The sequence below is a fragment of the Sabethes cyaneus genome, chromosome 2, assembly GCF_943734655.1.
Source record: "Sabethes cyaneus chromosome 2, idSabCyanKW18_F2, whole genome shotgun sequence".
Classification (NCBI taxonomy): domain Eukaryota; kingdom Metazoa; phylum Arthropoda; class Insecta; order Diptera; family Culicidae; genus Sabethes; species Sabethes cyaneus.
Genome location: NC_071354.1, coordinates 66,290,495 through 66,307,984, shown reverse-complemented (window position 1 = coordinate 66,307,984; position 17,490 = coordinate 66,290,495). Strand labels below are relative to the sequence as shown.

Genomic DNA, 17,490 nt, shown 5'->3' with positions numbered 1-17,490 from the left:
ACATTCGGGTACCAACCAAAAGAGCGGGCATCACCTGCTATTGCGCAAATCAACTATATTTTTGGTCTATATCGAAATATTCCAATTCAACCAAATAATCATTCTTCGCATCAGATAATTACTCCCTTTTCAAAAAAGATGTGGGAGGGTAATCGAATCGGCTTTTTGCCATACTAGGAGATTCGCAGGTTTTAATGGGAGCCATTTATAACCGGATTTAAATCTAACTTTTCTTCTATGCCCCTTATAATTAGCGGATATTGTTGAGCTTTGCATTACAGTAAACAGAAAGAAACTTATTTCTTTATTTCTGTATTTAATAATTATTTGAGTTATTTTAGGACACTATCTATTATCTAAGAATAATCTAGTTTAGGCCAACTGTTCTAACCGGGACAACATGATCTGGCTCTGGCTCTGGCTCTGGCTCTGGCTCTGGCTCTGGCTCTGGCTCTGGCTCTGGCTCTGGCTCTGGCTCTGGCTCTGGCTCTGGCTCTGGCTCTGGCTCTGGCTCTGGCTCTGGCTCTGGCTCTGGCTCTGGCTCTGGCTCTGGCTCTGGCTCTGGCTCTGGCTCTGGCTCTGGCTCTGGCTCTGGCTCTGGCTCTGGCTCTGGCTCTGGCTCTGGCTCTGGCTCTGGCTCTGGCTCTGGCTCTGGCTCTGGCTCTGGCTCTGGCTCTGGCTCTGGCTCTGGCTCTGGCTCTGGCTCTGGCTCTGGCTCTGGCTCTGGCTCTGGCTCTGGCTCTGGCTCTGGCTCTGGCTCTGGCTCTGGCTCTGGCTCTGGCTCTGGCTCTGGCTCTGGCTCTGGCTCTGGCTCTGGCTCTGGCTCTGGCTCTGGCTCTGGCTCTGGCTCTGGCTCTGGCTCTGGCTCTGGCTCTGGCTCTGGCTCTGGCTCTGGCTCTGGCTCTGGCTCTGGCTCTGGCTCTGGCTCTGGCTCTGGCTCTGGCTCTGGCTCTGGCTCTGGCTCTGGCTCTGGCTCTGGCTCTGGCTCTGGCTCTGGCTCTGGCTCTGGCTCTGGCTCTGGCTCTGGCTCTGGCTCTGGCTCTGGCTCTGGCTCTGGCTCTGGCTCTGGCTCTGGCTCTGGCTCTGGCTCTGGCTCTGGCTCTGGCTCTGGCTCTGGCTCTGGCTCTGGCTCTGGCTCTGGCTCTGGCTCTGGCTCTGGCTCTGGCTCTGGCTCTGGCTCTGGCTCTGGCTCTGGCTCTGGCTCTGGCTCTGGCTCTGGCTCTGGCTCTGGCTCTGGCTCTGGCTCTGGCTCTGGCTCTGGCTCTGGCTCTGGCTCTGGCTCTGGCTCTGGCTCTGGCTCTGGCTCTGGCTCTGGCTCTGGCTCTGGCTCTGGCTCTGGCTCTGGCTCTGGCTCTGGCTCTGGCTCTGGCTCTGGCTCTGGCTCTGGCTCTGGCTCTGGCTCTGGCTCTGGCTCTGGCTCTGGCTCTGGCTCTGGCTCTGGCTCTGGCTCTGGCTCTGGCTCTGGCTCTGGCTCTGGCTCTGGCTCTGGCTCTGGCTCTGGCTCTGGCTCTGGCTCTGGCTCTGGCTCTGGCTCTGGCTCTGGCTCTGGCTCTGGCTCTGGCTCTGGCTCTGGCTCTGGCTCTGGCTCTGGCTCTGGCTCTGGCTCTGGCTCTGGCTCTGGCTCTGGCTCTGGCTCTGGCTCTGGCTCTGGCTCTGGCTCTGGCTCTGGCTCTATACAAGTGACAATTATATTAACTTTTGATTAATTTTATATAATCTTCATGATCAAACCGAAATGGGTAAGTTTGAAGGCATAAATTAGCATGTTTTTGTCTACTGAAATTTCACTCTTCACAATTGTGAATAAAACTCAATTTTATTGCATGCTGAAATGTAAAGTTTCAATTTCGTTCCGTGTGGTCCTTCTCATAAACGTTGAAGTGAAATTATACCTTTTTCACGATGAGGAAATAATAACTGTGAAGCAATTAAGAGCAAATATATATCTTCAAATAGTGAACAGAACAGATTTTCGGTAAACTGTGGGTTTAGAGAACATGTAATCTGCTTAATAAAACTATATTTAATTTCTTAATCATAAGAAACAATATTATCAATTCTTCAGAATGCATAAATTTCAATCAAAACAACAACGTAATATAAAATTTTACGTTTTCATCACTCAATCAAACCAATAAAACGTAGAAGCAATTTCAAAAGGTAGACATTTATTACGTAAATGTTTCGATCAATTCCCGATCCCCGGACAAGCTCTGGCTGGTTCAGGCAGCTGCAATAGCGCCGGCCCTTGTGGAAGTTTGACAACTTCATTATTGCTGAAGAAACAGTTTCAAGCGTTCATAAATCACTGGTCGCGATGTCAACAGCGACCAGCTGATTTCGTAGAAGGTAACACAAATGTGTGATAAAACGGGTGGAGTGAAGTTTCCACCATAGTGATTTAATATATTGAAAATAAAAGCGAGGAAATGTTGATGACGGCAACAATAGTGACCGCCGGTCGTACTGCGATTGACTATCCATCATTGTGGGAGGTCCTCCGTAATCTGATTTGGCGTCCGATGAAGCCTTTTACGGTTTCGCTTTGGTGTTTCAGCGCACCAAAGACTCGTTTCCTACCCTCTGTGCGGATTTTGCCTAAACTTGGTTAAAGTTAGCATGCGTGGGTGGAAAAATGTGACTGGCGAACATCGAGGCTTCGTTGAGAGTGATTCTCTGTATTCTCTTTACTGCCGGTAATAACAAATATTCCATTTTTTTCTCGCTTCATTTGAGTAATTGTAAAGAACAGAACAGTTCTAATTTTCATGACAGCTTCGCAATTATTATTTCCTAAAATTACTGAGAGCATAAAACTCGCATTTTTACAATCTGCCGTAATTAAAATCATATAATTTTGGTCCGTCCCTTTTTTAACATCAGCACCAATATATCGATCCGGGTCAAACCAAAAACTTGAATACACCTCTTAATTAATATAGCATTCTGTCGACTTTTCACCCAAGGGTCAGTCAATCGAATCCGCCGATTCCAATAGGCGAATTCTTTGCCGGGAGTGAAAATAACAACAAACGGAGACCCAAAATTGAATTCAACTATCAGCGGTGGCACGTTTTGATTGTGCCATTCACCGGCAGCTACATTCAATTTTTTTCTGTTCAAGCTGAGGATCGTTCTTCACCTGGTCGTGCGTGCATCCTCCTGTATTGGTAGTGCCATTTCATCCGCCGACCGGCACGCAAGAAAATAAACGGGTCATCAACTCGATTTGGAAAGTATCATCCACAATAATACTCACAATTGAGCACCGTTTCATTGCGGCGCTTTGTGGGTGTACCTCTCCTGCCGGCAGTGAGAATGGCCAACCTAGTAAAAAACCTGGAAGTCACGAAATTTAATTTCCTTCTGAAAAGTTTGAAGTTGGTTCGCTTTGTGTAGTTGAAAATTAAATTTGACAGTGGGGATCGCTGCCGGCTTCATCAACTGTGCCGGTCGGCCACAGGTGGACCGTGTTGGTCCGCCGGGATGTCGGAGACCCGACATCTTTTGATAGGGGTTTCTTTTACTGTTTTGAATGAATTTTAATTTTTCAACAGATGCACTGATTTAGGAAACATTGCCAAAGGTTATAAGCCTTATAAATTATAAGCGTAAATTTTTTTTGGCCTTTAATTTCAGACATCCACCACAACTCTATTTTTTTCCAGTCTAAGCTTATCGCTTGCCAGCATTCCAATTTCATACGACCTGTGAAAAAACTTGTAAATCTATAAAAAATGTCGCACAAATATTGACTTGGTCGGTACCGGGCAAAAAGCGTTGAGTGTAAACCTGTATCAGGTTGTACACTTGGGCTCATACATGTACCATCCAGAGCAGCGAAGGATCGAAACACAAACAGAACAGAATACACTCGTAATCTTAGCGGTGTTCGTTGGTGACGACGACGTTGGCCTGCCTATCGGCTCGGTTCTCTACGTTGGGACTACATTTCTTGTTCTCGATTCCTACGCACCATCCCGCATCCCCGAAGACGACGACGTCGGCAAACATTCGAGGTCCATCGACGCCAAAAGGTATCGGTTATCGTACAATGACACCACTCTGGTCTATTCACTCATTGCTCCGAGCTCCGTGTTCCGTGTTCCGTGTCTGTCGAGGTGGAAGAAAAAACTCGTTACGGCCAGAACGGTTAGTTTACCTCTTGGGATAACTTTTATCGCTTGGGTGCGATAACCGGCACAACGCTCGAAGGAATCAGAGCGACAGATCCGCTTCTGCTTTTCATGCTCCTCCACTGTACACTGGACGTGTGTGAGTCGGTCGGTTCTGGCGTTACGATTAAAACAGATTGCCACCACGCGTTTTCCAATCAGACAAGTGGTTTTACACTAACTAATGGCTTAATTGTATCTTAAACTAGAAATCTTAAGCACTCTAGCTGTGCCGCCGGAGAGTGCTCGGTTTCAAGTTATTAGCTTGATTTTTTGCAATTAAAATATGCTCATTCGCTAATTTGCATTTTTGTGTCGTAGGTTTTGAACGAAGAATGTAATTGTAATTTTTATTATTATAGAGAGCACAGTGTTTACTGCTTTCATGGATCAATTTAATGACTAGTGCCAGCAGAACTATAAACGTTTTTACTACTCTACTCTACTCATTATTGTTTAATCGTAACAGGAATTGATTGCTGATAGTTTGGTTCAATAGAAAGTGTAAAATTGATTGGTGAATCTGTATAAAAAATAGGATTATATTTATAGATCAAAGCTTAGATTTCTAGTCTGTTTTCTGTATTCACTTACAAAGGGAATTACCCTTTGAGGAGAATTTTGAATTAGACGATGTGTCAAAAGATTAACATTTATTATGCCATTTTCATCAAAGGTCAAAGTTCAATTTTTTTTCAATACTTTTGTTTATTTGATTATAGTTACTTAAACAGCTTGGTTCATTCGTGACTTCTGCGGGGTTGGGACTTGAACCCGAGCAATTAATCGAACAAAAAAATATTGATTTTAGGCATTTTTACTTAAAGTTTAAACGTGAAAACCAAATCTATTCTTGCTTTTAATATATACGTTATTTTCCATACAAAAATCTATGAAAAAAGACAAAAACGAAAAAAAATTTTCGGCCGATTTTTGGGAATTCCGTTGTTCGAATTTCCATTTCTGTTTGGTGCTAGAAGCATTAACTCAACTCGTAAACTCATTTTTCGAGATTTTCAGGCTATAGAACCCACAGACAATTGATTTTATGAAAAAAATTAACTTATATCCTACAAATTATTTTTTTGCCCCCCGATTTTTCAAGCCAATTTTCAAGGGGACTTTTGAAATTATTTGCAATGGCCTTATTGATAAAAAAATCGATTTTTTATAACGGTAGTTTTAACCATCAACGGAGGGAACGGTAAAAAATCACAGAACAAAAGTGTTCATAGTATCCAAATAAAGTGGGACAAGCTGCGTTATAAAAAATATTTTAATGCCTGACCTCATTATAGAGGTCAACCAAAAAAAAACACGAGGGTGGTCTAATTAAATAATTCATTCATACATGACGCAGTTAGCTTGTTCCATCCAGCTGCAAAAGGCGCCGGACTGTCGGCCTATGAAAAAGTAGTGACTTCAAATCGCGACGATTACCAAAACACGATCTCGGAAGGTGTACACGACGATGCTGATGAAATTCAATTGCGTGGTAATGGACGACGAAATGTCTCAAGAAACAATTTTAGGCCGTTTGCTTTTATCTAAATCAAGGTTGTAGCGAGTAGTAACGCTCACTTGTACTCATTGAACTGGACTGCCTCATAGAAGCAAAATCTGTAAAATTCATGTACAATCCTAAATGATTCTACCTGCAAATAGGTCGGATTTAGCTAAAACTTGGTTGAAATTAATCAAAATGCCCTTAAAGTGTACAAACTCAAATTTTGGGTAAAAATTCAACCAATTTTGGCTACCGATGATGGAATTATTCTTTGAGACAACTAACGCACTTTTAAGTTCCTACTACTAATTTTTTGGTTGAAAAACTATTCAAAATCTGAGTTTGTACACTTTAAGGGCATTTTGACTAGTTTTAACTAAGTTTTAGTTAAATCCAGCCAATTTACGGGCAAACTCATTTAAAAGTGTATGTAACATTTGTACAGTTGGGTGTCATCTACAATCTTTCTGAATAGAGTATTGTATTATTTTTTGTATTTACGTTGTGGTAAAGCTGTCATTTTTTCATTGGCAAACGAACGTTCGTTTTTCAATAATAAAATTTGATTTCGATTTTATAAAGGTTTTATTGCGGATTAATATCGCTAATTAATGCGGATACGGATTAATTGCCACTGATATTTTTATGGTGTCGCGCAATAAAAAGATGATATAAGTCAACCACTAATTATAGCTAACTATAAGGTCACAATAAAAATGCTATTAAAGCAAATTCATTGTGGTTGCTTATATTCCTACGATAGAATTAGTTGGTTGCACCACATTCCTCATAAACTTGTCTTACGTGGGGCGTAGCAATACAATATGGCGCTCGAATCAAAATTAATTTTATTACGGTTGCTCGTCAAACCGTAATAATTCTGTTAATTTTATAGAGCTATTAAAACGGTAACACCTTGACCAATCAGATTTATTGCTGCTATTATGAAGAATAATAGAGTTCAACACCGTAATAATTTTTTATGTTAGGTCATATTTCCAAGTAACAATTTACGTTTTATTACACTCTCACATATTCTAGTATTTTTTTAAATTTGCAAACGAATATTTATCAAAGCAAAGTTTGTTGCAGAAAGGGAGTTATTATCAATCGGTTTTCATGTCACGGAAGCAAATAAAATTATTTTGCTGGTGATTGAGATTTACTCAATGAATATATTTATTTGTTAAAACAACTTGTTTTCAAAAATTGGTTTTATACGCCCATCATCCCAATATGCACGATAAAATTTATTGCGCATATGTTGCACGATTACGAAGACTGCTGAAAATGTATTACTTATTCTATGGGATATTTTATTATGGTCGCTATAAACCAAATCGATCGATGATCTGTTAGTATAACTTCAACTTTTCGCCTCACGGACATATATTTTCAAGTTAACAGAGCTGACTTAGTTTTTTACCTGAGCGAATAACGAAAAGCTTTAATAAATTATGACAGTGGCAGCATCGAATGCGTAATCGGTTTTATGGCTGCTTTCAGCAGAGCATAATACGACTACTTGAGCTTAGAACCTGATTCATAAAGAGGTTATAAAAGCCTTATGAATAGTGAGCTTGTTCGGAAGAAAGTTTTATAGCGGTCATAAAGAAGTTCTGATGGAGCTCATAGTTTTATTAGCGGTTTTTTGAAATTGGTACACTAGACCAGTAAGGGAATGTAATAAATCACTTCACAACTTCAAACGTCTTCCCGGGCAAGAGTTTTTTTTTATGAAAACCGGTAGGGAAAGGGTGGTTTTCCCTACATTTTCAAGCATGGTTATCTGCTCTTTGTGCTCCAAATTCACTTATTTTTACTTATTTACCATTTTTCTTGTTGACTCTGCCAAGTTAAATTTGAAAAAGTTATGTATGGAGCACTTACAAAGCTTGTAATGTAATGTAAGAAATTGTCAAACTGAGTATTGCTTCATCTTTTCTATTTACGGCACACTCCCGGTGTATACTGAGTGCTTTTTGCCCTAACGAATGTGAACCAGGAGCGCGCCATTCAGAAATTGTATTGGAAATTGGACCTATAAATGCCCCATACAAAACTTTTCCAAATATTGATTGTCTAAGATGGTACAGTTAAATAAGTGAAATCGTTATGTGGTCCTGCGGCTTGAAACGTGACATTTTCATTGGAGTCATCAACATTAGCCAGGAAATGTACGCTAACGAGGATATGGAAAAACGTATGCTGCCTCTCCTGGAGAAACACGGTTGAGCCATGCTGTTTTGGCCGGATTTGGCATCCTTCTATAACAGAACAAAACATGTGTAGGGATATGTCACCAAAAACGTGCAGGTGACGCACATTGACAATAACTCACTCAACACAGTAGAGATTCACCCAACCGGAAAATATTAGACCATCATCATGCAGAGATGACTAAAAACTGGTGAAAGCTAGAAGTAAACAAGTAACATTTCTAAAGTTGCTTGGATTCATTTAAATTTTATTGCAATATTAGTCATTGCCATCACTAGACACAATCGCGGACAAGACACTTCTAACTCTTACAAAATGTTAAAATAAAATAAATTACTTTTAACTTACACGTCGACCGGTTTCAGGCATCATATGCCTATCTTCAGGACGAGAGCCGATGTCCAACTGATCACTAAGTCATTATTGTATCATCATCGATGCAACGTCGTAGAGAGAGAAAGATGTCACAGCTTTGTAGTTGTTAAATTAGTCATTGCCTCTGGTTTTATTATGGTATTCTGCAATACCAAAATGATACGAGTCAAAGAATGCTTATAGCTAACTATTAAACTACACTAAAGTCTTTTTTGTACGGTTTATTTTTGCCGATTACTCAAGAATGGTGCTACTAAGGGACCATTTACAAACAACGTGGCGAATGTCGGTCCTCTCCAAAATGTGTTGAGTAATAAATGAATGATACTAAGTTGCCCCTATTTTGATAATCGAGGAAACAAACCGTGTAAAAAAAGTACTTGAGTGTATATTTAAATCTGTTAATAAAGCAAATTTATTTTGTTTGCGTGTATTACCATGATAAAACTAATTGGCTGCAGGACGTCCCTTCAGTGTTCGAAAAAATTGACAGCCCTTTATGAAGGCGAATATAAAACATATTCAGCGCATACAGTTTTACTCCTGGTAGTATTATTTCATCTATCAGCCCATGGACATGACTACGGAGCAACTGACAGTACTTGTCTTTCTCAGTTTTTTACTCTTCTATATAATTCATTCATGAATGGCAGTGCTGAATGATCGTTTTTCTGACCTGTCAGTCAATTTTCTTGCTTTTGACTGATATTTTAGGTCTCAAAGTTTAGTTTTTGACACTTTCTACTTTTTAAAATCAACGAAAAGCTGGTTGAAGTAAATTAATTAAAACTTTGAAGGAATGTTTACGTTTATTACAATTTCGTTAGCCGTTGTCGTCAGTTCAAAATGAATGAATTATTCACATTTGATTTCATTCACTATTATCAAGAACAAATGAATGTAGAGAACAACACGAACATGAAGGCATGTGATTCGCTCGAACCGTTGGTTTTAGGTTGAGAGAATAGCCAAAGTAACTCAGTAGTTCGTGAGTACTAAACCAGCGACACCGTTTGGTGACGAGATTTGCAACCTTCTGCAAAAACATGTGTTTTGAGTCTGTCAATAATCGCCTAGAACCATATACTCTTGTAAAATGCAACCTACGTACGCTAAATATGTAAAACTTATTTTTAAAGAATTTCCAAGGAAAATGCTCTACAGCTCTGCACTGGATAGAGATAGAAATGTCATTTCGTTAGCAAAATTGTTTATCTTTATATTTTCTATAACTTTGCCGAAGAAATCATGTGTCTATTTACGAATATAAAAAAAATGGACGTGTAACGTGTGTTCGCCTTTCACGAACGCGGTAACGCATAAAACGTATGTTTGTCGTACTCTCATTTGGGTGATTGGGGACAAGTGGAACCCGTGCAAGTTTCTAGTACTCGGTCCAAGATGTTTCCGGTCTTCTGCAAAAACGTGTATTTTGAGAGCGTCGATAATTACCTAGGACATTGTATTCTTATAAAATGCAACTAACAAAAGCTAAGTATGAAAAACCAATTTTTAAAGAAGTTTTAAAGAATATGCCTTATAGTTCAGCACTCGATAAAGATAGAAATTTTATTACTTCTGCAAAGTTGCTTGTTTTTACAATATTTACAACTTTGCCGAAGAAACTATGTCTATATTTCCTAACAAAATTTTTTTTTTATTTTCATTATAGTAAGCAATGACTAATTTTTGACAGTTTTGTATTAAGGGGGATAGTCAGACGAACAAAAATGCTGAAGACCATAAATGATAATGGCAGATGATGATGTGGCAGAAATGCACCGTGAATATAGGGTTCCCATTTATCACTCGTTGGTTGACTCGAAATCTGCATGTTATACTAACGACCGTATAGAGCTATGGAAAATTATGGACCAGTACAAGAAATCATGGACCGAGCAGATCTCAACACGCAGGGCATGTGGTAAAAAATCTATACCTATAAAGAAGGATTTCTGTCTGTCTGTCTGTCTGTCTGTCTGTCTGTCTGTCTGTCCTTTGTTCCTTATAGAATCGAAAACTACTGAACCAATCGGCGTGAAAATTTACATGTAAAGGTGTTTGGGGCCAGGAAAGGTTTTAGTGATGGTTAGAGACCCCTCCCCCCACTAAGAGGGGGGGTTCCCATACAAATGAAACACAAATTTCTGCATAACTCGAGAACTAATCAAGCAAATAGAACAAAATTTGGCATGTGGGTGTTTTCGGTGACAAAAATTTATTCTAGGGTAATTTGAGACCCCTCCCCTCTTTATAAGGGGAATTATAACTCCTCTCCCCTTTAAGAGGGGGGGCTTCCATACAAATTTCCTCATAACTCGAGAACTAATCAAGCAAATGGAACCAAACTTGGCATGTGAAGGTTTTCGAGGGCAAGAAAACATTCTATGTTGAATTAGGACCCCTCCTCACTTTAAGAGGGGGGGCTCCTGTACAAATGAAAAACCAATTTCCCCATAACTCGAGAACTAATCAAGCAAATGGAACCAAATTGGGCATGTGTGTGTTTTTGGAGACAAAATTTTATTCTATGATGATTTGGAACTCCTCCCCACTTTAGGAGGGGGGGGGGCTCCTATACAAACGAAACACAAATTTCCTCATAACTCGAGAGCTAATCCAGCAAATGGAACCAAATTTGGCATGTAGGTGTTTTTGGAGGCAAGAATTTTTTCTATGATGAATAAGAACCTCTCCCTACTTTAGGAGGGGGGGCTCCTATACAAATGAAATACAAATTTCCTCATAACTCGAGGACTAATCAAGCAAATAGAACCAAATTTGGCATGTGGGTGTTTTCGGTGACAAGAATTTATTCTATGGTAAATTGATACCCCTCCCTCTTTATAAGGGGAATTATAACTCCTCTCCCCTTTAAGAGGGGGGGCTTCCACACAAATTTCCTCATAACTCGAGAACTAATCAAGCAAATGGAACCAAATTTGGCATGTGAAGGTTTTCGAAGGCAAGAAAATTTTCTGCGGTGAATTAGGACCCCTCCCCACTTTAAGAGGGGGGCTCCTGCACAAATGAAATACAAATTTCCTCCTAACACGAGAACTAATCAAGCATATAGAACAAAATTTGGCATGTAGGTATTTTCGGTGACAAGAATTTATTCTATGGTAAATTGAGACCCCTCTCCTCTTTATAAGGGGAATTATAACTCCTCTCCCCTTTAAGAGGGGGGGCTTCCATACAAATTTCCTCATAACTCGAGAACTAATCAAGCAAATGGAACCAAATTTGGCATGTGAAGGTTTTCGAGGGCAAGAAAATTTTCTATGGTAAATTAGGACCCCTTCCCACTTTAAGAGGAGGGGCTCCTGTACAAATGAAATACAAATTTCCTCATAACTCGAGAACTAATCAAGCGAATTGAACCAAATTTGGCATGTGTGTGTTTTTGGAGACAAATTTTTTTCAATGATGAATTGAGACCCCTCCCCACTTTAGGAGGGGGGGTCCTATACAAACGAAATACAAATTTCCTCATAACTCGAGAACTAATCAAGCAAATGGAACCAAATTTGGCGTGTAGGTGTTTTTGGAGGCAAGAATTTTTTCTGTGATGAATTAGGACCTTTTCCCACATAAGGGGGGGGGCTCCTATACAAATGAAATACAAATTTCCCTATAACTCGAGAACTAATCAAGCAAATAGAACCAAATTTGGCATGTGGAATTGTTTGGAGGCAAAAATATTTTCTATGGTGAATTAGGATTCCTCCACACTTCAAGAGGGGGGGCTTCTACACAAATGAAATACAAATTTCCTCATAATTCGAGAACTAATCAAGCAAATGGAACAATATTTGGCATGTGGGTGTTTTTGGGGGCAACCATTTTTTCCATGATGAATGAGGACTTACCTTTTCAGGAGGGGGGGGGGCTCCCTTACAAACGAAATACAAATTTCCTCATAACTTTAGAACTAATCAAGCAAATGGAACCAAATTTGGCATATGTTTAGATATTTAGATGGCAGAATTTTTTTCTGTGGTGTATTACGACCCCTTTCCCTTTTAAGAGGGTGGGCTCCCATACAAATGAAATACAAATTTCCTTATAATTTGAGTACTAATCAAGCAAATGGAACCAAATTTAGCATGTAGGAGATTTTTGAGTCTTGAATTTATTTTATGATAGTTAGAGACCTCTCACCCCTGTGGTAGGGGGATATGGACTCTCATACAAATAAAACAGAATTTTTTGCGAAACTCAAAAACTAATCCAACTCGAGAAATTCGAGACACTTCCATAAAACATTAATCAATAACAAGACCACAAAAACTATCTATAGTAACACTAGATCATTCAGGACGAGCCGGTCGCGAGTGTTGCCGGTGACCCGCCGTCGGAAGCGCCGCCCACTGGGGGGCTTGACAAACTCGAGATTGTGACAATGATTATGACTTGATTATGTACAACACAGGTTAATTTGTGGCAATACGAAGTTTGTCGGGTCAGCTAGTTTACGTATAAAATGAAATATAAAGATGATGCAAGTTAGGGTGCTGGATGGGTTCGTCTACGACGGGTCTTCGTCTACTTTCCGGACATATCGACAAGAAACCTGCATTATAACCAATTTTGATGTGAATTACAATCAAACCAACCTGGTATTGATATTTATAGATTGTCTCTTCGCTATCGAGGAAAAGATTATGTTAGAAAATTACTATTTTTCAACTTTTGTTCAAAAAATATAAGTCCTCTTGGTTTTTCTACCAGTTTTGAGTATGATGAAGAGAAGCTTCAAATTTCAAATTATTTCCACTCTTTTTATAGTAGTTGGGTAGCTCTTGGACACGGCTCAAAGAATACGTGCATAGATTTTTGTAAATAATTGCTGTCTGTCCATGATAGACGAAAGAAATCTTGCTTATGACGAAATGAATTTTCGTATGTCAAACTTCCGCTGGAGCATGAAAAATTGTACCACTGAGAAATGTAAGTTCCGAAATATTTTTTCAGGCTAAATAGGTATACATGTACAGGCAAGATGTGTTAGATTTATCTGGTGTAAAAAATTTGAGTACTTGTGGATTAGTTCTTATAAAAACTCGCAATAAAGTCAGGATCGTGTTTACGTATGACGAAGAAGGCTCGTAACCCTCTTTTGTCATTTCTGGTTGCCGCAACCTATTTATGACTGAAATGAGTCATTAATCGGTTACCACAACTACCACAACAACTGTGCTAGTAGGAAAGGATAGTCATTACGAATTTTAAATTTGTTTGAATTATTAATTAATTATACAAAGGTTACCAATTACCAATAAAGACCGCGGTGTGCTATCCGGTACTGCCTATGTCAGGATTAGGTATTAAGTTAATAGAAAAAGTTATTTCTCATGACTCGGACTGTACGAGTCGAGGGACTCTCACAATAAATTTAAATAAAGTATAATTTACGATTGCTGCTAATACCACATGGCTAAATCATTCAGAAGAATATACTATGTCATGTAAAGTCGTGACACCACTACCGGTAGTACGTAAAATGACCAACCGAATACACACCTGACTCATTCCGTTGTAAAAATAGCAAATAATTTCTGACTTTGATGCAGTTCTATTGGGAAAAAATTAATAACTCTTGCAAAGGTCAAGTGTTTTGCTTCCGTAGTAAATCTTTCTATCTAGTAGCAGCAGCAGCTACTGGAACTAGCGGCACTAAAGCACTGGACATGGCAAACTAACTACTGATCATAAAAGTTTCATCCACAGCATCTTGACTTCTGCCATCGATGGCAGGCAGCATTCGATGCAGCGGTGCACGGTAAAACATCTGTATCTGTTTTCTACAGTCCTGTTTCATGTGAGATGATAATAATGTCGACGAGCCTCCGACCACCGACCGCCCGACCGTCCAGTAGCAGTAGCAGCCAGCAGCAGCGGTCAGATCACAGCCACACAGATGTGATGTTTTGGTGCCTGACGTCCAGTCCGGTGTTGCACTCGATGCGGGCGTCAAAAAGGCAACGAGTGGCAGAGCAGTGGCTTTGGACGGTTCTGGTTCTTCTTTTCCACTATTGGATTGGTTCTTCTTGGTTTTGATTAAATTGCCGCATCAGCGACGACGACGACGATGACGACGACGACAGCCAGCGACGATGTCGATGATGGCGTTGGAAAATGCTGTCTGGTTCATCTGATTGCGCTCCTGCGTGTCCTGCCCAGCCTCTCCTCTCTGCTGCCTGTCCTGCCTATCCAATTTCATGGCTCAAGCCGGAAAGTTTATGATATTGCGAGTAAGTGATTCATTCATAACGTTTATTAGCGTAAATTAAATATTTATGAATTGCCGGCATTATATTTGCGCTTGTGTATAGTTTGCATTACGCTCAAAGTCTGTTCCGCGTGTTGCAAGACACGGCCGGTTCTCGGTTCTCGAAACGATACAGCAACGGGCGTGGCTGGCGACGAGCGGCTTTGGTGCTGCGACGTAAGACGCTCGCTCGAGCCGAGATCACTTGGGCGACGCATTTTTCCATCCAAAGCAGCACAAATTAATAGAGACGACAGGCGATGATGAATTTGTTTGCTGTTGCTTTTTTATTGGAAAAATGAATTGTTTGGAGAAAACTTGTTGGCAGGCAGGCTTTGCCTTCGAAGGGGAGGAAAAAACTTTTGGACATTCGGTGGTCGAAGATAAGCTACTGGGCTGGAAGAGAACGTCTTACTGGCTAAGTTTTGTGAAGGCAACAAAAATTCGAAAGAAAACATTTTCAGGATTACGGGAACATATCAACAGAAAAACTTTACTAACGTGAGTAAGAAACACAAGAGGAGGCAATTGTTTGTAGGTTTACTATCCTGCCTTAATACGTGAAAATTTTTGCTAATTGGGGAAAAAGTTCGAAGAAAAAAATTTCTGCTGTCACATTTTCCCAATGAAAAAGACACTGACCCTCAGGGTTGCAGAATCTATTATCTATGCTATAGCGAAGTGACACAAACTGATAACAATAAAGCCATTACATTGGGTTACAATAAAGTATGTGTAATGCTGGCAAACCGTCCCAGAAACTATGAACCTGCATTGTTGTTGACCAGGAATAGCGAGTTAATGATAACCTGGTGGTTCCGTTGTTCGGTAGCGAAATACATATATTCCAGAAAAGTTAGGAAAACATCAATATTTATAAGCGGATAGCCACTCTCCAGGCAGCGGGGGAAGAAAATTACGATTCTATCGATAAACTTAATTAAAAATGAACAGCAAAATGTACTTACGAAGAAAATGATATTGAATATATGAAGCACGTATTTTACGAAATTGATGCTGCAGCAGTCCGAGTCACGAGTTTTCTGCGGTACCTTCTTACCGGGCGGAAGGTAGTGCTGCTGCTGCTGCTGGTGGTGGTGGTTGTTTGTCTGGTAAAAGTGGTTACTGGACGACGCCGGAACCACCGTCGGGGGTTGCGATTTCTTCTTCTTAGCCATTCCAACTGTGTTGTGACACAAACTGCGTACGTTCTTTCAATGCTTTATCCTTGTTGTACCGTACTGTACAGCACAATGCCGCAAATCACACTGCAGGATCTTATTTATGACACCGATTCACACTCACAAACACAACAGGCCTTTGCCGGCCGGAGTGACGATAGGATTCACGACGAAAACTTTCTTCCGCCTTTAAGGCACAACCAAGCTGCTGTCGGTTCCAGAATGCAGCCAAGATTCATGGCCTTTGCGCTGGCAAACTAGAGAGGTAAAACACCGTTAAAGTTGCTGGTCGTTATCGGAGCATCGATTCTTCAGCTCAGTTCAGCATGCTTCCATCGAAAACAAGTTCCCTCTGGCGCAGGGCAATTAGTTAACGAACGAAAGAAAAAAAAACCTTCACTTATGTTTCGTCCGACCGAGTTGAAGACTGCCTCGGACGGATACCGTTCAAAATCGCAAGGCCGTAGGATTGTCACGGAAAACAATGACACTCAGCTTGCCAGTCCATTTGCCAGTCGTCCGGTTAGCCTGTGTGTCCTATTGATTGGACTCACGAAGCATCATTACCGGGACGCATGTCCGAGCATAATTCAATCGTTTAACAGACGCGGAATGAGGGAAAAGTTTCTCGGGCGGTTCCAGGTGGCGGGTACGGTACGTGTCCTTCTTTCTGCCGTGCTTCGCTTTACTGACCGATTCAACTCCCCGCCGGCCGGTCCGTCGGTCGGTCGGCTCACGAAAGCATGACCGGAGCAAATTCCTTCGCCGTCACACACAGGTCGTTGTCGTCGTCCCCATCCGGAGCGGAGCGATCGATTGCTGGAAAGAAATGAAGGGATAAGAAGATTTTCAGTAGAGCCTTTTGTGTGCTGCTGGGTCTCATTATAAAGCAAATGAGATTGCAGCCAGGTATGGAAGAAATTCGTTTGTATTAAAATAGGTGCACGTTCCTGGGATAACCCAATCAAAAAGGATCTGAAGCAATCTGCAGTCTGCAATCTAGTTTTTCAAATCCATGCATTCCTTCTATCGGGGTTCATTTGTGGAAATATTATTAAATCAATTGCAATAAACTCATGTTTGCATAATTATGGAATGATTGAATTCAATCATTCAATCATGATCAATCAGATCTAATACAAATGTGTTGAAATTATCTAACGTTGCATTAAAGAAATGTGTTTAAAATTACCAGATGTTCCAGAAGAAGTATTTCGCAGAATAATTTGATATCTCTAATTTTTACGTGAACATCTAACGATTGTGAACGGGGAGAAGTCATTAGATACTAATCAGCAAATTATGAGAATGATGAGCAGCGACGAGACTAGCATACCGTTCTGATTCAAACTTAAAACAGACTCAAACTTCGAACATTTCAGAATAAAATGCTCTTAGTATCGCTAATATGATAAAATATTATGCTTGTTGTATGCCACCGGACAAGGGACATTCTAAAGAACACGGTGGTATACAATAAGCATAATATTTTGTCATATTAGCGATACTAAGAGCATTTTATTCTGAAGTGTTCGAAGTTTGAGTGTCCAAACTTAAAAAAAAAAAATTTCCGAATTTTTTTAAAACTCGTGCAAGTAAATTTGAAAAGATTCGACTCCTGCTGTTAAACATGGGTTAGGACCAGGTTTTTTGTTTTTAGAGAAGCTTGTTTGTATCACTGAGCAGTTGAAAATGGTATCCAATGTTTCTTTACTGTTTTACGAATTTCGCCGGTTTTTGCGTAGTTCTTCCACGGAC

General features: G+C 40.4%; 1 protein-coding gene across 1 annotated transcript in view; it reads right to left on the bottom strand.

Moving 5' to 3' along the window:
• LOC128737691 (CD151 antigen-like) overlaps nucleotides 1-17,490 on the bottom strand; it is a 128,786-nt gene that overhangs the window by 46,342 nt on the left and 64,954 nt on the right. Inside the window, exons 2-3 of the mRNA XM_053832386.1 lie at nucleotides 16,426-16,551; nucleotides 15,520-15,989 (exon numbers count right to left, since the gene is read on the bottom strand). Of these exons, the coding sequence (XP_053688361.1) occupies nucleotides 15,520-15,729 (210 nt within the window). The 5' untranslated portion in view covers nucleotides 15,730-15,989; nucleotides 16,426-16,551. The remainder of the gene's footprint in view (nucleotides 1-15,519; nucleotides 15,990-16,425; nucleotides 16,552-17,490) is intronic.